This window comes from Doryrhamphus excisus, linkage group LG7 (assembly GCF_037039965.1).
Source record: "Doryrhamphus excisus strain RoL-2023G ecotype Guam linkage group LG7, RoL_Dexc_Guam_v1.1, whole genome shotgun sequence".
NCBI lineage: Eukaryota > Metazoa > Chordata > Actinopteri > Syngnathiformes > Syngnathidae > Doryrhamphus > Doryrhamphus excisus.
In genome coordinates, this window is record NC_136363.1 from 2,096,130 (window position 1) to 2,120,449 (window position 24,320).

Genomic DNA, 24,320 nt, shown 5'->3' on the forward strand with positions numbered 1-24,320 from the left:
ACATTTGTTCACTTCCTGCTTTCCTAATATAATTTAAGTATTTTTGTGTTGTTTTTTAACTTTATTTTTTAAATTTTTTCCTAAATTTTATTTTTTTAATTTGATTTAATATTTTTTAGTTTTGTAAAAAAATATTTTTTATTTTTTATCATGTACCAAAGTAGGTGATATGAGCATCCAATGCCATAATGGGTACCATAGTAAGTGTCAATATAGTGATATATATAGCACATCATGACTGGTTCAAGACTCTTCATCCTTGTATTTAGCAAACATCAACTGCTTGTATTGTTTCTTGAATTGGCTCATCGTTGTGCATTGTTTGACTTCCTTAATCCATCCCATAGTTTGATTCCACATACTGAAATGCTATGGCTTTTTAACGTAGTCCTAGCATAGAAGTGTTTCAAATGTACTTCTTCCCTGAGATCATATTTCTCCTCTCTTGTATTGGATGACATTTTTAGCCTTATGACAATATGACCAAAGTTGATTTCACGTTGTGTATCTTCCATAATTGTGTTGTACAACTGCATCCTGGTAATGAAACTAAGACTCGGAATACTTTTGGCTTCTATGTGAGGCTTTCTTGGAAAGCGAGCACATGGGCAGGCACGGACATAAACAGACCGGCGGCCATTGCATTCTTTAGCCTTCTATATTTGACCGAGGTCTATCCTGTGTCCCACAACCCTTTCACCCACTTAGCTGGGGGCACCTGCTGTGTCCATCACACACAGGAGGTCCTGCTGTATTTGGGTTATTATTATTATTATAATTTCCAAGCCTGAAGTGAAGAACACGCAAGCAAGAGACGCAATTTGTTACTCAGAGATAAGCAGCCGTCTTATCGGCTGCACAGAAAAATAAACAGACGTCAGCAACAACACTGCCACGTTCATAAAAAAAAAACCCTTAAACTGTATTATGGAAAGCAGGAAGTGAACAAATGTAACTGTTACTGATTGTAAAAGTACCAGATGGAGGGGTAGGATTTAATAAGCTTTGCTTCTTCCTACTCCTTTTGGACATGTGGAACTGGGAACTGATTATGGGATGCATTCAATTGTAATCTGATGCATGTTCAAATGAAATGAAACCATTACCATTAGTGAGCTCCATGAAAATGGAAAAAAAGGGCAGATAGAAACAATATTTTTTGGAAAACATCTTTTAATACAAAATCCCATAGGGTTCCATACAAAAATACAAGTGTCAAAATGCTTTACAAACTTTTTTTTTTTGTTTTCAGTCTCGGCTTTTACATCCTTATGAGACAAGCTGGCTGTGAAACACCACAGCAGGAAATCCCCTGTGAAATATTGTCTGTGACAACAGCAAATCAGGTCAAACAGGTTGGATTCCCGACATTCCAGATAAAACGATCCAAGCGTTGTAATGTGTGTGTTTGTGTGTGTGTGTGTGTGTGACATCGGTCGCCAAGTAGTAGTGATTTGAATATTTTATTCTAAGAGCTCATGCTTGGCAACTGTTGGGGTACATAAATAAAAGTGCTTGTGGATTTTTTTTTTTGCGACACCACCACAAACGTCAACGTACAGGAAATTCCACATCAGATCCAAAGCGCCGGGAGGCAGTAGTACAACAAAATGCATCCGACAAGTGCTACACGCTTTTAAAGAACATCCGAAGCTACTTGTATCGGACACCCCTGCATTAAAAGAACAAAGCCCATTTGTGCAAACGACACAAGTTAAATGTTCGTCACGTGATGATGATGTCATCACAAATGCTTGGCGTTGAGTTCAAAGAAAAAAAAAAAAAAAGAAAGTGTCCCTGGAATGAGAGGAAAGCGCGTGTCTTGTCCAGAATCCGACAGCAGGCTGCGATCAAGCGATAAAGTGACAGCAAACGGAGCCCGGAGTCGCCCCCCCCCAAACCCCCACCGCGCACTCGGCCCGGAACGCTCCGCCACCGGAAGACTCGGGGGGGCGGGTAGGTGCAGAGAGAACAAGCTCACGCGGGTGAACACCTCGTCTCTCCCGACGCGTCGGAGGTGCTTCTCTTCAGGTCAAGCGTCTCTCTCTCTCTCAGCACACCGACAGCATGTGAGCGTTGGCGTTGAAGTCCTCCTCCGACTGCAAATGAAAAGAGGCGAGACGCCCCGTTAAGACGCCATGCTGGATGCTAGATGCTGGAGCCTATCCCAGCTGTACACCCTGGACTGGTGGCCAGCCAATCACAGGGCACATATAGACAAACAACCATTCACACTCACATTCATACCTATGGACAATTTGGGAGCGGGATTGAACTCGGGTCTCCTAGCTGTGAGGTCTGCGCGCTAGCCACTCACACCGCCGTGCAGCCCCATTTCCCCCCCATATTTTGTTGAATTATATTAATTATATATATATTATATTGATAATAATATTTTATGTTGTATTTAATAATATTATATAAATATAATATAAAAAATATATATTGAAAAAACATTAAAAATATATAATAATTTCATATATTATATTTTATATATATTTATATTTTTATGACAAATTATAATATAATATTATATAATATTATCCCACTCTAGTCCCCTAGCTGTGAGGTCTGCACGCTAACCACTCAACCATCGTGCAGCCCCATTTCCCCCCATATTTTGTTGAATTATATTAATTATATATGTTATATTAAAAATAATAATATAATATTGTATTTAATAATATTATATAAATATAATAATATAATATGAAAATATATAAAAAAACATTGTATTATATTGTATTTAATAATATTATATAAATATAATATAATATAAAAATATATAAAAAACATTAAAAACATATAATAATTTAATATATTATATTTTATATATATTTATATTTTATTTATAACATTATTTATAATATTTTATTTATATTTTTATGACAAATGGCCCCCAGGCCACACTTAGGACACCCCTGCCACAACCCCTGCCCCCGACCATAACCGTAAGCAGGACTACTACATGTCAACATAAGCGGACCCTTTCAGCATAAAAACGACCCCATTGGCTCTCCCATTGCAACTTAAGAAGCCACCTTTAAATAATAACAAATAATATAATAAATAATATATATATATATATATGTGATATGTACGTACCTCCGTGTACGCGGGGGGCGGCGGGAAGCAGAACGTCGGCGTGTTCATGAAGATGGGGCTGTCGTCGCCGTCGAAGTCGTCGAGGAGCCGCGCGTGCGGAGTGTCCAGCCGGCAGTCGCTGGTGATGTCGCAGTAGCTGGGCGGCTCGGAGGGCATGCGGAGGGACACCCAGCTTTGGGAGCCCTCCTGGCTGCTCACGCTGCTGCTGCGGCTACCCAGGCCCGCCGTCCCGATGACCAGGGGGAGCTCCAGGATCAGCTTCTCGCTGCCGGGGATGTGGACGTAGATCTAGGGAAAAAAAAAAGAACGGTCAATATTGACATGTGAATTAATGCCTGAGGTGCAGTACTGGCTGCTACCAGAGGAGGTGCTAATAATTCATTCATGGGCTGTTAGCTCCTTACTGTATTGTCACAATATAAATGCCCTAATTTGCTCTAAAGGCAGAGTGGGAGTACACTAACGGGGACGGCGCCCACAAGAAGACCCCACAAAAGCTTACCATCAAGGCATACTCCACTCGGATGATGTTGCAACTCAGCATGGAGGGTTTGATCTTCGGCACGCGAATGGTTTTCCCCTGCCAGGCGTCGCACATTCCAGAGATGATGTGATTCCCTCGCACCGACGACAGCTTCTGGCGGAAGACCTTGGTGCGCCCGTTGGCCTGGTAGGTGTGCTTGGCGATGATGGCCGCCTTGGGCACCACGATGCGGGAGCACGTGTTCTCGAACTTGGCGTTGATGCAGATGTCTTCGCCCTCGCAGAAGCCCTGCCGGTCGATTTTGGCGTTCAGGGACACCTGGCCGTCTGGGATGAACATGCACGTGACTTTCTTCTCCTTCAGACCGCCTGTGGGTGACTGGAAAGTGGGGGGGGGGGGGGAACCAGCATGGTTATCGTCAACATAGTCAACAAGGTGTTTTTTGGTTTTTTTTTTAAAGGACTCACCAGTAATTCAGGTGTGTTGACATCCAGAGGTTCCTCCACCTCAAAGTGCTTCTTACATTCCACTGTGGACTGCTGTGGTCTCTCCATGACGGCCTTCACGTAGTACTGCACATACCCAAACTTGCCCTTATAGGAGGACACCAGCGCCCTGTACCCACACACACACACACACACACATTGATTATGGCTTTCATTCCTTAAGGCTCATGCCACAGATGATGTAATAAATGATACTGACCCTTGCTGCGGGAGGTCGAACCCAAAAGAGTATTCATATTTGTTGCCTGGCCTCAAGACAACTGAGCCGTCTGAGTCTGTGAAAAAGAAAATCCCATATAAGAACATCATTTCGTTTGTGTGGTTAATTTAACATGTCATTAATAGCTACTTCCTGTTAGGGGTTTGCTTTAATCCAGTCAGGTCAATTTTCATTAGCATACACATACACTCAAGTCCTCAAACAGTTGTGATATAACGATATTTAAAAAAAAATATTTGCTTTAAGCACGATATCAAAACAAACCATATTGTTGATATCGATATCGACTGCATTACAGCCGTATCGCCCTCGTGCCACAAACACGAGGGAATAGGGGGCGGGGCACAGGCCCCGAGGCTCACTCGAAGCTAACACGTTAGCACGCCAGCGGTGGAAAAGGAACTCGACGAGGAATGAGCAGTAAGCACTTCCAATACATTCTATCAATGATTTTCACCACTGTAAAACTTAAAAGCACAAACTGTGACATGTCTGCCGTTTCCGTTGCGTTCCCCGTGAAAAGAAAGGCAACATATCCTAATGTTTAGTATTTGTTTCCATAAAACAACTTGACACTCACATTTGGCTTTAATTTTGTCTGAAGAAATATCGGGTTATATATCGCATATCGATATTCAATCTAAATATATCGGGATATGAGTTTTTTGGTGCATATTACCCTGTATTCGTATGTGTTAAAACTCTTCATTAACGTTAAGGACAGCCACGTGATACATTTGTTGTTTCTTTTGAAACTTCCGTTCAAACCGGAAGTGTATTTGAAAGAATTCCCCACAGTTTATTGACGTAAATTGTTGGTACAAATGGAAAAAATGATTCACGGCGAAAACGAAAGTAACCCAAAGTCACGTTGGGAGTGTCAACATGTGTTGGCACATACCTGTCGGCTGATCGTTTATCTGTAAAACGGATTCATGTCGGAGATATTCCGCTTCTTGCCGACATCGCTGCTTCCCTTTGGCGTATTCCACTTTGGCGCAGCCCAAGCCCAGCAGCCTGACTGCGGACACACGCGTCACGTCGTTCACCTCCACTTCCACGCGACCGGACACTCTGTCCCCGCCGCAGTAAAACGACTTTGTTGGCTCCGTGAAAACAATCTGAAATACTTTCGGTCTCTTCATCATCGCAACCATGGCTGCGTATTGTTGCTGAAAAGTCCAATAAGTAGCTTAGTATAGTTGTGTTCCGCACCGTGCGAGTTGTGCACTAAACCTGTTGTAAACAACAGCCAGCAGTTTTGTTGCCACCAGCCCCCAGTTGGCCACGCACAGGGAGCGTGAGCATGCGTGCACAGCGCAGCGATTGGTGGAAACGACTTGTTTGTGTGCGGCTCAGCCAATCAGCGAACGGCGTCGACGCGTGGACACGGCGTGCTCGGGAGAGAGGAGCTCGTGCTCAGCTCATGTTGAACAGGAAGCGGGCAGACAGATACTGACATTACAAACATGACGCATCATGAGCGTATAGGTACTTGTTTTGTTGTTCGTGTTGTCATTCCTTTATACAAAAGCTTTATTTCAAATCATTCCTCATTGAAATGTGCACTTTAATACAAAAAAATGATATTTGTCTAGAAAATTAATAATGTAGAAGGTGTGATTTTAATGAGTTTTAGCGGTATAGGAATCATACTGTTAGGGCTTCATGCTAGCTTTCAAGGTCGGCTAAGTCTCCGACAGAGGAACAGAAGAACCGTTTAAAAAAAATAAATATTATGACATTCTGGTTTACTTGATTTTTATGTTTTCCAGCCTTGCGGTTTGAAAAGGTTAGCAAACTTGGTGAAAACTTGGTTCACAAGTTCATCATGACATTTCCTGAAAGACACACAGGTCGGCCATTTTGGTTTGCAGGTGTCATTTTTGAGGGGGATTTTGGCTATTCGACTTCACTCCTTTTTTTTTTAATAAATCATGCCGTTACGTTACTTATTTTTCATTTATTTCCCCCAAATGAAGCATTTTCAAACATAATAATGTCTAAATGAACAGGAATTCAACCTTAAGCCATTTAGACCACCATTGAACTTGTAAATGTAGTATTCTGCATTGGTCACTAGGGGTCAGTAATTATTCCATGAAACAAAAACCAGACTTGACCTCTGGAAAAACTGTTTTTTTGTTTTTTTTTTGCAGGTTTCTGATGATCTCACAGCTGTCACTTTATTGACAACATGGGGTGCTGTTGCGGCCATAGCACACAACAAGCTAAAACTCAGTTCTGAAGCTCCAACTTCACTTCCTGTCTGCCACCCATTCTGCTCCCCTTCAAGGTAAGCTGTCTTATATGTATATATATATATATGTATTATATGTATTTTCTCTTGATGTTGTTTAATCGGAGTGTAAAGGTGACTATAGGGGTGTTACATTGTGTCTATAGGGCTCTAATGATGTTAAAATGTGCATTTAGAAGGCTGTAAACAGATTTTCTATTTCCCATAACTTCATTGTATGTCTCATTAGCTTTATACCACCTAAGATCCTATTGAACAACCAAGTCAGGAACTCTACTGCTACCTCTCCTATATACTTCCATACCTCTACAGGTATACCATCAGGACCATCCTTTTCAAAAGTAAAGGGGTTGATCGACACCGTCAACAAGCTCAGTCTTTGTGAAACCCGTGAAAATCGTAATAAGACAGAAAGTCCCGGCTGTGTGTGGCTATATCACTTGAACTATTCATCATTTTCAAGAAATAAACATCTCACAAGACATTTTGGTTTCGGAAGCGCTGCCATCCGTGAAATATCCCTTGATTCCTCGTAGAACCTTTTCCACCTCAAGCCCATAAATGTTTAGTTTCTGGTAACGGCATTTCCTGCAGAGAAAATGATCCACTGCGGTCCAGTGGGTTTTTTTCCTTTTCACAGCAGCGAAATCCCAGGAATTTGGATGCGTATCGGCTTGATTGATGATGCTTGGAATCAAACATGGAATCAGAGCTTCCAGGGAAAGTATGATGGCAAGCGTTTGACCCCGGAATCAAATACAAACATGTGAATCAGTGTCCAAACCTTTTTCCAGTGAAGGCCGCATTGTGAAAAATGAAATGATGCTTATTCATTTTAATACAAATATAACGGTGACAACAAATGTTGCTTTTAGTAGTTTCATTTTTTGGCACTATAATGCTATAGTTATCCATGTAAGAAAATACGTGATTTGGGTTATTATTATAAGAACACCATACATTTAGCTAGATATTTTTGTTATCATTATATCTGTCCAAACAAATGCACATTTAGTTGCATCAGCCATTAAAATGGATGGAGAAAAGGCCTATTATTTATATCAACTTTGCTAATTTTTCCCTGAATGAAATTTTTTTTCTCGTAATTAGGACTTTATCGCCATAATCGCCGACACAGCCAGGAGACCCAAGTTCGATTCCACCCTGTGTGGAGTTTGCGTGTTCTCCCCGTGTCAAAAACATGCTAGGTTAATTGGCCACTCCTAATTGTCCATAGGTATGAATGTGAGTGTGAATGGTTGTTTGTCTATATGTGCCCTGTGATTGGCTGGCCACCAGTCCAGGGTGTACCCCGCCTCTCCAGCATGACCCTCGTGAGGATAAGCGGTATAAAATGAATTAATTGCACCCCCCTGCTAATAAAATATTAAAACTTTATTCTTGTAAAATGGCCTGACTTTTTTCCAGTTAGAATAGGACTTTTTTATCATAATATTTTGACTTTATTCTTATAAAATTTAATTATTTTTCTCAATTTTTTACATTTTGCATTTCAAATTTTGTAGTCAATTTTCTTGTGATAATTATGACTTCAATCCCATCCTATTTTGACTTCATATTATAACATTTTTTGCGATGTAATTTTCCAAATATATAAACTTTATTCCTTGTTTTGTTTGTTTCTCATACTGTATTTTGACTTTAATATATTACTTGGTGTGTGTGTTACTCTGCAAGTCTTCTAGCTTTACTTTCCGGTGTAACCCAAGGGCCCCGTAGACATAAATATCCTGGGCTGGGTCAAAGTAGGCAGCATGGAACATGATGTGCAACAATCAGGTCACATTTGAGTGGAAAATAAATAGCAAACTTCTCTTCCTATTCGTGTATTGGAGATATTTCTCCAATATTTGAGTGTGATAATTGTTATGATCCCCAAATAAAAGTGGTAACCTTTCCCCCAGTCCCCCAAAAGTTTCAGTCTCACCTGAGCTCAGGTGTTTCGCTTCAATTATGTCATGTATTAGTCAGCATGACGAATCTCCGATTGGCTGAGGCTGCCTTCTGGGCGTCCGTGGCCCCGCCGACACGCCCCCGCAGCCTCCGACTTCCTGGCCGAGTCCGCTTCCAGCTTTTGGATGACTCATCAACATGCCCGGTCATGACCCGAACTTAGTGTTCGCGAGTTCTTAGAACTCTAGAACATGACTGCTGGAACACCAAGTCATGTCACTCATAGCCATGATGATGATGATGGATGGATATTCCACAAAATATTGATTTCTCAACTCTCTTAAGTTCAAACGTTAGAACATATGCAGTGGTTCAAAAAAGTTTGGATATCATCTAGATATCATCTAGCAGACCAACACAGTGAGAGATGAGAAATTAATTTATTTCTGCAAAAAGATCATCTACTAAATATTGATGTAATTTTTTTGTTGGGGTGCCCAAATTTAGACTCCAGCCTACTTGTGTTTAAATCATTATTACACATTTTCTGTAAATCCTATAAAAAATCACAAAATCCTATAAAAATCCTATATGAAAATCCCATGAAATCCTATAAAAATCCTATAGAATCCTATATAAAAACCCCATGAAATCCTAAAAATCCTTTAAAATCCTTTAAAATCCTATAAAAATCCTATAAAAATCTTATAAAAACTCTTTAAAATCCTATAAAAATCCTATAAAAATCCTTAATTTCACTTCTCATCTATCACTGTGTTGTATTTTTCTATCGCTCTATTTTCCCAATTTTTGCAGTTTCTTTTAGTGTTTTTGCTGTTACTGTTTATTTCTACAATGGTAATAAATGAGCTACGGGCCACAAACGGCCCCTGAGCCACACTGTGGGCAGCCCTGCTGTACTTGAACGCGAGAAGATGCTGTATAAGGCAAGTGCCGAATGTCAAGTCAAAGGCCAACATAACCAGATCATATGCCCCAACATGAAAGGTGCCAGCCAGGTCAAGGTCAAGACCAATCTCCCCATTGACGAACCACTGGCTGTCTTTCAATAGGTGCACTCGTGCACTTACACTCTTTAGGGTGCATAAGTGCAGCAAAACACAGTCGACAGTCGGCATGGGGAAGGAGCGAGGTGTCGCCGCGTGTCATTTATTTTTACTTTCCGTATTTGTTACATTCATCCCCGCTGGCACGACCACCAAAAGCCAAGCTGATTGGTCCAGGCCTGCTTATGCCGTCTGTGATTGGTTGCTGTGTGCCTGTGCACGCACTGGGCATGCAGCTTCCTGCCTTAGGAACAGCTGCCAGCACACAGGAAGTGACCTTTTGCACACATTTACTTAAGTTGAAGTGTGCCTCAACTCAACATGTTTGTCACACTTAAATGTTTAAGATCAACAAATGTAAATATTAGTCAATGACGACATAAAATAGTTTTGAAATGAAACTTTTTATTATTATTAGGCAGAAAAAAATTCCAAACCTACATGGCCCTGTGAGAAAAAGTGGTTGCCCTCCAGTTAAAACGTAACTTAATAGACATATATCAGTCTGGAAAAGGTTATAAAGCTTCGGGACTCCAGCAAACCACAGTGAGAGCCATTAGCCAAAAAAGCTGAAAACATGGAACAGTGGTGAACCTTCCCAGGAGTGGCCGGCCAACCAAAATGACCCCAAGAACGCCGTCACGACTCATCCATGAGGTCACAAAAGACCCCACGACAACATGCAAACAACTGAAGAAGAAGATAAGACGAATTAATGAGGTCAAACTTTGGGAACTGTTGGGAACCTCGGAAAAGCCAAAAGCTGTGAGAAAAGAAAGCACGAACAAGCGCAGCAACATTCTGCATCGGTGAGAATTAACTAGCGCTAATTAACTCGTGTAGCAACCAACTCGCCGTCAAAGCAACAGTGGAGTACCGACGTTGAAAAACAAAAGCAAAAACTTTGGCTATGACTCTTTTTTTGTTACGTGACCTTAAACCCCAGTTAGCACACGCCCTTTTCAAGCTGGAAAAGCACAGCAAACAAAATGGAGCATCCATCATATCTTAGATGTAGAGATACAAACATTGTGTTGATGTGGGTGGCGTGTACAGTACGTGCTAGCGAGTGTGCTGGTGTGTGTGAGAGAGAGAGAGAGAGAGAGAGAGAGAGGGAAGGAATGGTGTAAACAGAAGGAGTGTGAGATGTCTGGCTGTACCTTCCACAAACAAGTTTCACCTTGAGCACAGAACAACCTCCAGTTGACCTCGTCGCTCCGCGCTGAGAGATGTTTAGAAGCCAGCACCGCCGCCATGTCAAGGACTTTGGAGTAAAAAAAAAAAGGCGTCGACAAGCTAACATGCTAACAAGCATATTTCCAGTGAGGGCCACATTGTGAAAAATTAAAGGTTATATATGCTATATGATATTTTGTAAAGCCACACAAGTTCTATACAACATATGTTAGCTCAGTTTTGTCAGTATCGGGTCAAAATAGGAAAAAAAGGGTCGTTTATCAGAAGGTACATTGTGTCTACAAGCTAGCATGTCTGCACAGTCCAATGCATTCATTTGGATATGTCTGGAGTATGCAAAATGGACTTTTGCATCAGATATTTATAAGCAGCTGGTGGCAAAAGATACTGAACCAAGCAACCTTTGTGGTTTTTAGCTTGTTTATCAAAAGTACATTGTGTCTACAAGCTAGCATGTCTGCACAGTCCAATGCATTCATTTGGATATGTCTGGAGTATGTAGAGAAATGGACTATTGCATCAGATCTTTATAAGCAGCTGGTGGCAAAAGATGCTGAACCAAGCAACCTTTGTGGTTTTAAGCTCGTTTTTCCTAAGATATACAATCACCTGATGTGTTAAGATAGTTCTGCTATATTTCTTCACAGATAAAGAAGCTAGCTAGCTAGCATGTCTGCACAGTCCAATGCATTCATTTGGATATGTCTGGAGTATGTAGAGAAATATGTATGTAGTATGTAAAAGTATGAAGAAATGGACTTTTGCATCAGATCTTTATAAGCAGCTGGTAGCAAACAATACTGAACCAAGGAACCTTTGTGGTTTTAAGCTTGATTTTCAGTTCATCTTATCAAAATAAGTCGGATTTAGCCATTTTTATCTCGGAAGCAAATTTGTAGACCGGCATAATCGGCATAAATTTCCTTGGAATTATTCATTATATTTGGACTTTCTTCTCATAATATCAGAGGTTTTCCCAGAATTACACCTTAATTTGTTTTGGTTTTTCATAATATTACCACTTAATTAAAAAAAATAATAAAAAAAATTTGATTCTAAGCTACCAAAATGACATTATTTTCCCTCTTAATATTATTTGGTAAAATTGCATTTTTTTTCTTTTTGGATATATTCTCATAAAATTACATTATTTTTTTATTAATATTTTTTAATATATATATATTTTTTAATTATTATTTTTTAAAATTTCTGTTTTTCTTGTAATCACTTTATTCTCATAATATTTTGACTTTATGCACATTCTATAACTTTCTGCAACCTAATATTCAGAAAATGTTTTTGTTTCTCATAATACATCTTTAATATTTCAACTATATAATGCTAAAATGACATGATGTTGGACACCCGTGTGCTATGCTGCATAAACGTTATAAAATGCTTCCATAGTAGGACTTTATCATAAAGTGTTTAGTACCAGGAAAGAAACCTTGTAGCTGTGCAGCCTGCACAATGTGTATATGTGTGTGTGTGTTACACGAATAATTACACAAATGATAAGAAAGATGGTGGACTGTGTGTGGCAAATAGAGACCCACTTGTCCAATAAGCCGTGTTGATGCAATGCGTTGGTCTTCTGATTCATGTTAGAGTCTACTTCCTCCATCACTTGCCAGGACAAAGCGTCCTTTTTCCATCGGCAGCGTGTTGTTGTCTTGCGCGTCCACAAATGTGTTTCCTTCGTCCTTGGGAGGACCCGGCGGCTAAACTGGCACAGAGCGTGGCCTTCCGCGCCACGCCTACTGTAACACATTGTTCTCCCGTAACACGATTCTCAGAAGCAGATGCGCTTCACAGGCGTTACATAATGTGTTTTTGTCCCGCCGAGACGCACAACAGCAGCAACAGATGATGGTACAACAAAGTCATGCAGAGTGTGTGTGTTGTCAAAGTTACACACTTGTTTTCACACGCACACATACCCAAGCATGCAAAAAATTTAATAATTTTTTTTATGTGCTTGCCTGCTCAAAAAGCAGGAGGGTCCAAAGTGCAGACCCGGGGGCCATTTTTGGCTTGCCACTTTTTTTTTATTGGCCCGCGGCACATCCTAAAAATATTAAACTAACAAAACTAAACCAACATGGAAAAAAGCCTAAATCAACAGTAATTTTTACAAGAATAAAGTCAAAATATCAAGAGAAAAAAGTTGTAACCTTCCAAGAAAAAGTTGTGCATGTCAGAATATTATCAGGGAAAATAATATAATAATATATATAAAAATTATATTAAAAATTTAAATATAATATATTAAATATAAATATGTAAATATTATAAAATTATAAAAATAATATAATATAATAAATAATAATAATAAATAATAATTAGTTGCATTAAGTTGAAATATTGAAGAAAAAAAGACATTATTTAAAAAATAATATAAACAACAACACAGCAGAACCGAGTGGAAAACTGTTAGCATTGCTAGCATGCTAATGTTAGCATGTTATCCTTTATACCATTTCCAAAAGTTTGAACTCAAACAGACTCGGCATGTTAGGTGTTAGCATGTCGGGCCGCACGGTGACCTAGTGATTAGCATGTTGGCCACAAAGTCTGGCGACCTGGATTTGAATCTCTGCTTGTGTGGAATCTCTGTGTGACCTTTAGGTATGAATGCGAGTGTAAATGTGCCTTGTGATTGGTCGGTGACCAGTCCAGACTGTATCTCTTGTCTGAAGTGGGCTGGGATAGGCTCCAGCATACCTAGTGAGGCTAAACGGCATGCTAATGCTAACATTTTAACCAAGTCTATGAAACTTACATAAACATGTCATATTTTCATGGTAGGTGTTAAAGACTACATAGCAACATGCTAACATTAGCATGTTGGCTTTTTAGTCACTTTCATATCTATAGACGCTATCGTGGTAGGTGCTAACTGTTACATGTCATCATTTCAAAGTATAGTTTTGAAGTGTACTAACGGAAGTATTTGAGACGCGGCCAATAATAATGTTTCTTAAATACTATTGAGAGACTGATACCATCTATTTACTATCTATTTGAAGCGCAGTGACGCATACAAGCTTATTCAGGAGTCGAAATCCATGCCGAGTATGATACATTCGACGTATCATATTTATCATATTCGCAATATTTACTCATAATGTGTGAGTAAATGTACAGTCTCATTTAAGACAGATTATTTTTTCTTTTTATGTCTATTTTATAGGTTTATAGTGGTGAAAATGTAACTATAGGGGTGCTATTTCATATCTACAGGGCTCTAATAATGTTAAAAGCCATATTCAGATAAGAAAACCCATTTTAACATTATTAGAGGGAAAAGCGTGAATTTCTGGGCTATGGAAAATAGTTATACGGAATGTTTTGATGCTGTGAATGAGGTTGGAATGCTGGAAGTAGTCAACATTTTCCAATCGTTTTTAATGGGAACGTTGTCAGCCTGAAACAGGAAGTGATGACGCACTAAAAGACAACATTCTTTCTACAGGTTGAGAGAATTAAAGTGATAAAAATGTTTTTGGGTACCAGAAGTCACACTTGGAAGCAAATTGTTTCAACCTTTATTAAACATAGCTTGCAAGATAAATATTACAAAGTTATTTCCTCCAAAATTAGCTTATTTTTTTCAATCAATGCATAATTGTCAATCAACTGGCAGTATTCAAACAGCATTATTTTCATTGACTTTTTTTTTTTTTTTTTTGAAGACCGTTAAATATCAAGTATGTGCAAAAGGTCAGGATTGATGAAAGCAAACAAACAACACACACAAAAAAAGGATGTCGATTCATCTCCGCTCCGTTTCGTCATTTGCCAAAAAGGAGAGAAAGAGCCAATCACAGCAGAGGATGCCGGTGTTGGCGGGAAAAGTGTGCATTGCTTTCAGCTCCATCACAGGAACCGCTTCTGTTGATGTCATCATCATTATCATCAGTAACATCCAAAATCAAGTTCTTGTCAAGCAATGGTGTCCAAAGTGCGGCCTGGGGGCCATTTGTGACCTTTATTGTAAACTGCAAAAATTCACAATATATATATTCATAATCGCGATTTTAGTATTGGCCTAATGTACAGGATATTGGTTTGGTTTTGGTTGTCTTTTATCAACACAAACGTGAAGAACATCAACATGTGGCTCCATACTTAACCACAGGGCATCATGGCTGCCTTTCAATGGGAAACTGGCTGATTTTCTTTGACATCATAAAGTCATCATGTCCGAATCCTCTTTCCTGTTTCAGGGTACTCCGGTTCCTGGCACGAAGCACATGAACTCAAACCTGAATCTTCGTCAGCCTCTGAACCAATGGCGCTCAAGTGTTCGCCAACCGGTGAGTCACTGAAACCCGAGTCTTTGTTATGGATCAGTGAGTCAGTGGAACTAGTGTTCGTTAATCAGTGAGTCAGAGAAACGTGATTCTGTGTCGCGCTAACGTGAGTCTGTGAAACTCGAGTCTTTGTCGCACACCCGTTAATCAGTGATACTTGAGTGTTCATCAATCCTTGAGTCGTCTTTGTTGTCTACAAAACTTCGAAGTCTTTGTCAAGTACCCGCGAGTCAGTGAAGCTCGAGTCGTCGTCAATCCGTGAGTCAATGAAACGTGATTCTGTGTCGCGCTCATGTGAGTCTGTGAAACTCGAGTCTTTGTCGCACACCCGTGAATCAGTGATACTCGAGTGTTCATCAATCCTTGAGTCAATGAAGCTTGAGTCTTCGTCAAGCACCCGTGAGTATGTGAAACTCGAGTCTTTGTCGCACACCCGTGAATCAGTGATACTCGAGCGTTCATCAACCCGTGAGTCAATGAAGCTTGAGTCTTCGTCAAGCACCCGTGAGTCAGTGAAACTCGAGTCGTCGTCATATCCGTGAGTCAGTGAAACGTGATTCTGTGTCGCGCTCGTGTGAGTCTGTGAAACTCGAGTCTTTGTCGCACACCCGTGAATCAGTGAAACTAAAGTGCTCGTCAACTCAAACTCAAATATCGTCATCAGCCCATGAGTCAGTTAAACTTGAGTCTTTGTCGCGTACCCGTGAGTCAGTGAAACTCGAAACTTGCTCTTTTTGTCATTGTATTTTTACAATAAGATGCAGATCAAGAAAAAAAAATGCCCCGGGGCCGCACTTTGGACACCACTGTTGTCATTGCCTTCCATACTTGACAATACTACAATACTCGGAACTAAACAGTTAGTTGCAAACTAAGTCACTCCCAGATAATCCAATGTAAACACATGCAGACCCCCGTCCGTCTGAAGCAGCGCACACTTAAGTGCACCAACCCAAAGCATCCTCTACCGGAAGAATGCCAAAAAAAAAAAAGAATCCCAAACGTTTTGCACATTTGTTACACAATAATACACAGTGATCACAAAACGAAATGACAAGCTTCACAATATTCATGGCTTTTTGTTTGCTTTTCTACACAATATACAACCATTGAAGTTCTTTTTTCAGTACAAGGGAGGAAAATGCTTATGTACAAGTCCTAGCAAACATCCCGTCCTTTAGCTCACTTAATACGTCTTTCCTGCAAACTGCATCAGAAAGGAAAAGAGCAAATAAAAGTCCAAAGAGAAAAGTCTGTGGAGGAAAAGAGCCAGAGAAACAGACAGGAGCTTTTTTTTTCTTCTTTCTTTCGTTTCACTTCACCAAGGCTGGAAAACTGCTGAGTGGGAGTAAAACATTCCAAAAAAACACAAAAAAAATACACCCGACTGCTTGGATAAAGGGACATCTGATTGACTTTCTACAAACAAACTAAGGCTGCGTCTTAATTGGTGCACTGGCGTACTTGCACTTAGTCTTATTAGTGCACAAGTGCATGCTGGACTACTTAAACTTAAGTCTTTTGGGTGCACAAGTGCATGCTAGACTACTAACGCTTAGTCTTTTGGGTTAACAAGTGCATACTAGACTACTAATGCTTAGTCTTTTGGGTGCACAAGTGCATACTAGACTACTTACGCTTAGTCTTTTGGGGGCATAAGTGCATACTAGACTACTTACGCTTATTCTTTTGGGTGCACAAGTGCATACTGGACTACTTACGCTTAGTCTTTTGGGTGCACAAGTGCATACTGGACTACTTACGCTTAGTCTTTTGGGGGCATAAGTGCATACTGGCCTACTTAGCACACATGTGTACTTACACTGGGTCTTGTGAATACCGAAGTGCATACTGGACTACTTACGCTTAGTCTTTTGGGGGCTTAAGTGCACACTTGTGTACTTACACTTAGTCTTTTGAGTGTATAAGTGCACACTGGTGTACCTACACTTACTCTTGTGAGTGCTGAAGTGCATACTGGGCTACTTACATTTAGTTTTTTTTTTAAGTGCATAAGTTCACACATGCGTACTTCTGCCCATAAGTGGACATTGGCGTAATTACACTTAGTTTTTCAGTGCACTATTGTGTACTTTTGAGTTAGTGCACAGAGACATATTTATGTCTAGCCTTCAAAGTGCATAAGTGCACTCTGCCGTACATACACTTAGTCTTATGAGTGCATCAGTGCAGACTGGACTACTTACTCTTTGTCTTTTGAGTGCATAAGTGCACACTTGTGTACTTAGTTTTTAGTGCGTAGGCGCACACTTGAATACTTATAGTCTTTTCAGTTCATAAGTGGAAACTGCCGTTCTTACACTTCAGTCTTTTTGAGTGCATTAGTGCACACTAACATACTTAACATAACACTTGTAGTCTATTGAGTGCATAAGTGCACATTGCATACTTAAGTCTTTTCCTTGCAAAATTGTACATGTGCGTACTTAGTCTTTTCATGCCTAAGTGGCTACGTAACGGAAGGGGAGGGGCTAAGTCAAGTACACAGTGTACTTACTGAAGTGCACTGACGCAAGTGTTCCACTTAAGACGCAGCAGAAAACAGATGTCCAAGTTTCAACTTGACATCTTTTTTTTAATTTTATTTTTTTAGGTAGTTTCAGACTTCCAACTGGCTGGAACGCTGTGACCCAGTCACGGCCTGGATTGTTCAAGCATCATCGTCATCATCATCATCATCATCCCCCCCCTTCGTCTGCCTGGAGAAACACTCGCTGTATGTGCCGCCACAAACAGGTACACATGCTGGAATAGTATGATTATTATTATTATTATTATATTGCGATGCTAAGGTGTACAACACATACAGGAAAATGGAGCGATACGGGTACCACTTTGATATCAATACGCCACAGTGCTTAACAGAATTGCCTTAAACCTTTCAAAAAATAATTTAACTTCAAAATAGTATAGTGTTAGTAAGTTCCCATGGAAACTAAAATATTTGTAGTTTTTCTGGACATTTTACCAAAATGAACAAAATGCTTTTCCTTTTGGCTAAAGATCTTACTACGTCATACGTGTGTATGTTCTTTGTTAAGCACTACAGCGTAACACATGCTATGCTATGCTATGCTAACCTTCTGTGTACAAGACCGGGCAAAATGACTTAATGCATGGCAACAGAGGCAAAATAGAGCGCAGTACTTGGCTGCCACCAGCAGAGGCGCTGCTGATTCAGTCTCAATTTGTTTATGTTGTCCAAAGTAGAAGAAAAAGAAAAAGAACAGCATATCATTCAAAAACTGCTCTACCAAGCGTGTAGGGGGGGGGGGGGGGGGGGGGGGGGGTGCAAGCTCAGCTTAGTTGGGCTGTATGCGTGTGTAAGGAGTCGGACTTGAACACTGTTAAATGAACTTATATAAAAAGACATCCCCAGCGACTCCAGTATACCAGTACAGTATATAACATGGCCAGGTAACCCCCATTTTCCACTGCAGGGTGTCAACTTACTGTTCGATTTACGTTATGACCCCCCACCTACGGGCATCTGGTCAGCATGCCTCCCGGATACCTCCCTGGGGAGGTGTTCAGGGCACGTCCAACCCCGGTAGGGAAGACCCAGGACCTTGGGGAAGACCCAGGACAGGACAGACACTAGATCTCTCAGTTGGCCTGGGAAGCCACCAAGCACCGGCCCCGGGAAGCCACCAAGCACCGGCCCCGGGAAGCCACCAAGCACCGGCCCCGGGAAGCCACCAAGCACCGGCCCCGGGAAGCCACCAAGCACCGGCCCCGGGAAGCCACCAAGCACCGGCCCCGGGAAGCCACCAAGCACCGGCCCCGGGAAGCCACCAAGCACCGGCCCCGGGAAGCCACCAAGCACCGGCCCCGGGAAGCCACCAAGCACCGGCCCCGGGAAGCCACCAGCACCGGCCCCTGGGAAGCCACCAGCACCGGCCCCTGGGAAGTTACCAGCACCGGCCCCGGGAAGCCACCAGCACCGGCCCCGGGAAGCCACCAGCACCGGCCCCTGGGAAGCCACCAGCACCGGCCCCTGGGAAGTCACCAGCACCGGCCCCTGGGAAGTCACCAGCACCGGCCCCTGGGAAGTCACCAGCACCGGCCCCGGGAAGCCACCAGCACCGGCCCCGGGAAGCCACCAGCACCGGCCCCGGGAAGCCACCAGCACCGGCCCCTGGGAAGCCACCAGCACCGGCCCCTGGGAAGCCACCAGCACCGGCCCCTGGGAAGTCACCAGCACCGGCCCCTGGGAAGTCACCAGCACCGGCCCCTGGGAAGTCACCAGCACCGGCCCCTGGGAAGTCACCAGCATCGGCCAAGCGAGTTGCCGGGTGGAAGGAAGTCTAGGTTTCTTGACTTCAGATGCTGCCCCCACCGACCCAACCAATCAGTGTGACAAAAAGGATGGACGGCTTCCCACCATCGTTTGTTTTCAACGTGTCTGGATCCAGGATACCATGCAGTGGAAGCGGGGGAAGTAACTGGATTCTCACCAGCCAGAATCCATCTTGAAAATCAGCTTTGGTCCAAAGACCAGGAGTGTAAACTTGGGAGGTTTGTGAGCGTCCTCCTGCTTCTCCATCAGCAGCGACATGCAACATGAGGTCCAACATTTAGAGGTGAAAAACCACAAAAGCACATGAAGAAGTAAACCATACAACCTGGTACAACCTGGGACTCTCTAATCGGCCATCAGCCAGCTTCCAGACCTTAAGAGACTCTTATTGTAACATTCTTTTCCTCTTTAAAAAAAAAAAAAAAAAAAAAGATTTGTTTTTTTTCCAATTGGAAATATGCAAAGTGCTCCTCTGGAGTGAGGCAACTTGTGCGCAGATCATGCACACAATGATTGATCCATGTCTCTCCCATAAAAGATATAATCCACATCCTTTGTTTTTCCGCCTCTGACGCTAGGTATCTATACATAATCCATACAGATTCTCAATAGTTTTTTTTTTTGTTTTTAGCTTTCTTGATTATTATCGTCTCCCGAAGGCTAATACCTCTCAGGTACGCCAACATTTCAAGAAGAGACGCCGCAAAAAAAGTCCAAAAAAAAAAAAAAAAAAATAGGAAAAAGGAGTATTTCAGAGGTGGGGGTAGGGGGGAAGGGTGGTGGCTAAGAATCGGAAAATCTAAATCCAAACGTAAGCAAATGATCCAGAGTTCAAAGTTTATGTGTTTGTCTGCACAAAAATGTGCTTCCACCTTTCCGGAGTTCCGTTTTTGCAGGGAAGGTTTGGTGCTGGGTGGGAAGCATCCGGTCTCTGCATAACCAAAGGTAGTTTAAGGGCGGTGTGGTTGGGAAGATGGAAGCGGGGAGATTGGGGCGTCGGTCGTCTTCCTCGCTCTGAATCCGGGGGACAAGTTCGTGGCTTGCAAAGAAAGATAGGCCCGGAGCCATCCCGTGTGTACATCCATTAACGGCAGGGAAATGGGAATCTGGAGCCAAGTGGGCGGTGCTAAAGTCATTTCCAGTTGATGAGCGGCGACGCTGGCAGGGGGATGGAATAGAATATTCTCCGTGTGAGGTGATCTTCAAGGTCTTCAGAACCTCGACTCTTTTACAAACATCTTCATCCATTTTTTTTTTTTTTTGAAGAGCAACTGGACATGACCCGGACTTCCCGGATTCTCCACCTGGAAAACGTTCCTATGGCGTTGAATACAAAGCTTTCAAGTTGCATAGTAACCAGAATGCACCCTGCTGATCTTCTGTTACTAGCGTGACTCCAATCCAAGCTTCATACAAAAAAAAAGGTCTAAAGTGACCCTAACAATGATTCACCGCCATTTTCCTCCATTAAGGAATGACAGATCAAAAGAATACGCGTCAAAATAAAAAGCATAATGAGTAATAGTAATGGAAGCAAAAAGAAAGCATTAATAATAATAATAATAATAATAATAGTGCTAATAATGGGAAGAAGAATTTCACTATGTGGCTAAAATTTGAAATGCGCTGACATTTTATTGTCTTTGCGTGACCTGGCGGCTTTTCCATGGGTTCGGTTTGAAGGTAGGCACATGGACAGGCACTGCATGCGATGGGTGGGGCCTGGGGGGTACGGGCGGGGGGAGGGGCTATATTGGCCGACGTCGGAGTGCTTCAGCGTGGGGTAGGACGATAGGGCCTGCGGCGAGGCCAGGCCAGGCGTCCTCTGACAGGGGGGTGAGGGGGGGGCCGGCCGTCGGGCTCATTTCTGTCCGGTGATGGACTGCGATATGGATCGAGGTGGGATCATGTCCAACAGGTACTCTCTCTGGCGGTCCGCTAAGCTGGAGTTCTTGTGGGCGCCCACGGCGGCGGGGTTCAGATAGGCGATGTTTAACCCTGCGGGGGGGGGGGGCAGAAAGACACATTTACTGTTAAACTGTAGCCCGTTTAAGTCGACATCCCTCGCATGGGCCGCTTCACCTCGACATAAGCGGTTGTCGACATAAGCAGTTAACATCTTTTTTTTTTGTTTTTTTTTTTTAGGTGGTTTCAGACTTCCAGTCATGGCCTGGATTGTTCAAGCATCATCATCATCATCATCATCATCATCATCATCACCCCCCCTCGTCTGCCTGGAGAAACACTTGCTGTATGTGCCGCCACAAACAGGTACACATGCTGGAATAGTATGATTATTATTTTTATTTAAGGTCTTTAGGTCGACGTCCCTCAGATGGCCTGACTCGCGTGGATATAAGCGGTTGTTGACATAAACTATACATGGTGGAACCCTTGAAGGTCGACGTCCCTCGGATCGCCTGACTCGCGTGGATATAAGCGGTTGTTGACATAAACTATACATAGTGGAACCCTTTAATGTCGACATGCCTCGGATCGCCTATGTATAGCTCATGTCGATACGTTTATGTCAACAACCGCTTATATCCACGTGAGTCAGGTGATCCGAGGAACGTCGACCTTAAAGGATTCCACTATGTATAGTTTATGTCGATACGTTTATGTCAACAACAGCTTATATCCACGTGAGTTAGGCGATCCGAGGCATGTCGACCTTAAAGGGTTCCACTAACTCACGTGGATATAAGCAGTTGTTGACATAAACGTATCGACATGATCAATACATAGTGGAATCCTTTAAGGTCCACATCCCTCGGATCGCCTGACTCGCGTGGATATAAGCGGTTGTTGACATAAACTATACATGGTGGAACCCTTTAAGGTCGACATCCCTCGGATCACCTGACTCACGTGGATATAAACGGTTGTTGACATAAACGTATCGACATGAGCTATACATCGGCGAGCCGAGGCATGTCGACCTTAAAGGGTTCCACTATGTATAGTTCATGTCGATACGTTTATGTCAACAACCGCTTATATCCACGTGAGTCAGGCGATCTGAGGGACGTCGACCTTAAAAGGGTTCCACAATGTATAGTTCATGTTGATACGTTTGTCAACAACCGCTTATATCCACGTGAGTCAGGTGATCCGAGGCATGTCGACCTTAAAGGGTTCCACTAACTCACGTGGATATAAGCGGTTGTTGACATAAACTATACATGGTGGAACCCTTTAAGGTCGACATCCCTCGGATCACCTGACTCACGTGGATATAAACGGTTGTTGACATAAACGTATCGACATGAGCTATACATAGGCGATCCGAGGCATGTCGACCTTAAAGGGTTCCACTATGTATTGATCATGTCTATGTTTATGTCAACAACCGCTTATATCCATGTGAGTCAGTGGAACCCTTTAAGGTCGACATGCTCACGATCTCCTAACTCACGTGGATATAAGCGGTTGGTGACATAAACGTATCGACATGATCAATACATAGTGGAACCCTATAAGGTTGACATGCCTCGGATGCCTATGTATAGCTCATGTCGATACGTTTATGTCAACAACCGCTTATATCCATGCGAGTCAGGCGATCCGAGGGACGTCGACCTTAAAGGGTTCCACCATGTATAGTTTATGTCAACAACCGCTTATATCCACGTGAGTGAGTGGAATCCTTTAAGGTCGACGTCCCTCGGATCGCCTGACTCACGTGGATATAAGCGGCTGTTGACATAAACGTATCGACAAACTATACATCGTGGAACCCTTTAAGGTCGACGTCCCTCGGATCGCCTAACTCACGTGGATATAAGCGGTTGTTGACCTAAACGTATCGACATGAGCTATACGAGGCATATGTATAGTTCATGTTGATACGTTTAGGTCAACAACCGCTTATCCACGTGAGTTAGGCGATCCGAGGCATGTCGACCTTAAAGGGTTCCACTAACTCACGTTAGAACTGGAGGTTCTCGTGGTCGATCCCAAAGGCAGCCAATCACAGACAAAAGCCGAGAGACGGGATGGATGGACGGATGGACGGACAGATGACGGGACGCGCAACAAAAGGTACCTGGGATGTTGTAGATCTGCCGACGGCTGTCGTGTTGCAGCCTGTTGCCGCTTCCGCTGTTGCCTCCGGCGCTCCCGCAGTGCTTCCCACTGCTCATTCCCATCAGGCTGCTGGCCACCGACAGCTGGGAGGCCTGGGCGAAGTTGGACAGGACGCCCCGCGCCGAGTTGGACAGACCCCTTTGCAGGGAGGCCTGAGGCTGGGGAGTCTGGGGGGGGGGGAGAGAAAGGCGCAGTTTAAGCCTGGCTTAAATAAATCCTATTACATTTCATCTGATGTATTTGGCATATTTACATTAATATTCATTTACTTTCATACTAACATCGAACTCGGGGTTTCAGAGGTTAAAAGAGTGATGTAACACAACGCCAGACACCCAGGTGAGTTTAAACCGGATAAAACTGCCTTTTTCCCGTTGCAAGCCTCACCATGCTGACTAAATAGCGTCAACACGCAACGCTCAACTCGCTCAGGTGAGTTCCAACCGGACTAAACCGCCCCGGTCCTCCTCCTCCTTTTACTGACTGGTCGGGCAAGATGATTTCTGGCGTCATCAAAGCAGCTTTTGTAACAGCGAGGAAGTAGAACGTGTCTTTCACACGCCGCCATTCAAGATCATTACGACAGAAAAGGAGGAGCAGGAATTGACTTTGATGATTGAGATTCTGAACTACGGCGAAAACTCAAACTGCATGAAAGTTCTAGATAGATCCGCCAAAGGGAGCTTGGCTCTTCTGTCCCTGACACCGTTTTAAAAATATTTTACTAAATAATAATATAATTTCTCTCGAAAAATCCTAAAAACTAATATTTATATATAGGTATATATATATATATTTAGATAGAATATCGATATACTATATGTATCTCGATATTTTTAAA

General features: G+C 42.5%; 3 protein-coding genes across 5 annotated transcripts in view; 1 reads left to right on the forward strand and 2 right to left on the reverse strand.

Annotated features, from left to right (window-relative positions):
• Positions 1-1,409: 1,409 nt before the first annotated feature.
• txnipa (thioredoxin interacting protein a) lies at positions 1,410-5,558 on the reverse strand. Its single transcript, XM_058046284.2, has 6 exons — positions 5,217-5,558; positions 4,295-4,370; positions 4,057-4,204; positions 3,608-3,967; positions 3,106-3,393; positions 1,410-2,099 (listed from the first exon to the last, which is right to left on the reverse strand). The coding sequence occupies exons 1-6, from the start codon at positions 5,470-5,472 to the stop codon at positions 2,052-2,054; spliced, it is 1,176 nt and encodes a 391-aa protein (XP_057902267.2). The 5' UTR covers positions 5,473-5,558; the 3' UTR covers positions 1,410-2,051.
• Positions 4,671-23,948, forward strand: LOC131101325 (uncharacterized). The gene is made up of 6 exons (XM_078791894.1): positions 4,671-4,735; positions 6,475-6,611; positions 14,983-15,072; positions 17,684-17,826; positions 21,536-21,661; positions 23,305-23,948. Exons 3-6 carry the CDS (start codon positions 15,048-15,050, stop codon positions 23,323-23,325), a joined length of 315 nt encoding a protein of 104 aa, XP_078648020.1. The 5' UTR covers positions 4,671-4,735; positions 6,475-6,611; positions 14,983-15,047; the 3' UTR covers positions 23,326-23,948.
• The window catches only part of gatad2b (GATA zinc finger domain containing 2B), a 37,598-nt gene continuing 33,555 nt past the window's right edge, over positions 20,278-24,320 (reverse strand). For all 3 annotated transcript variants that reach the window (XM_058046281.2, XM_078791893.1, XM_058046282.2), the window contains exons 10-11: positions 23,439-23,646; positions 20,278-21,388 (exon numbers count right to left, since the gene is read on the reverse strand). In XM_058046281.2, coding sequence (XP_057902264.2) covers positions 21,252-21,388; positions 23,439-23,646 — 345 coding nt within the window. In that variant the 3' untranslated portion in view covers positions 20,278-21,251. The remainder of the gene's footprint in view (positions 21,389-23,438; positions 23,647-24,320) is intronic.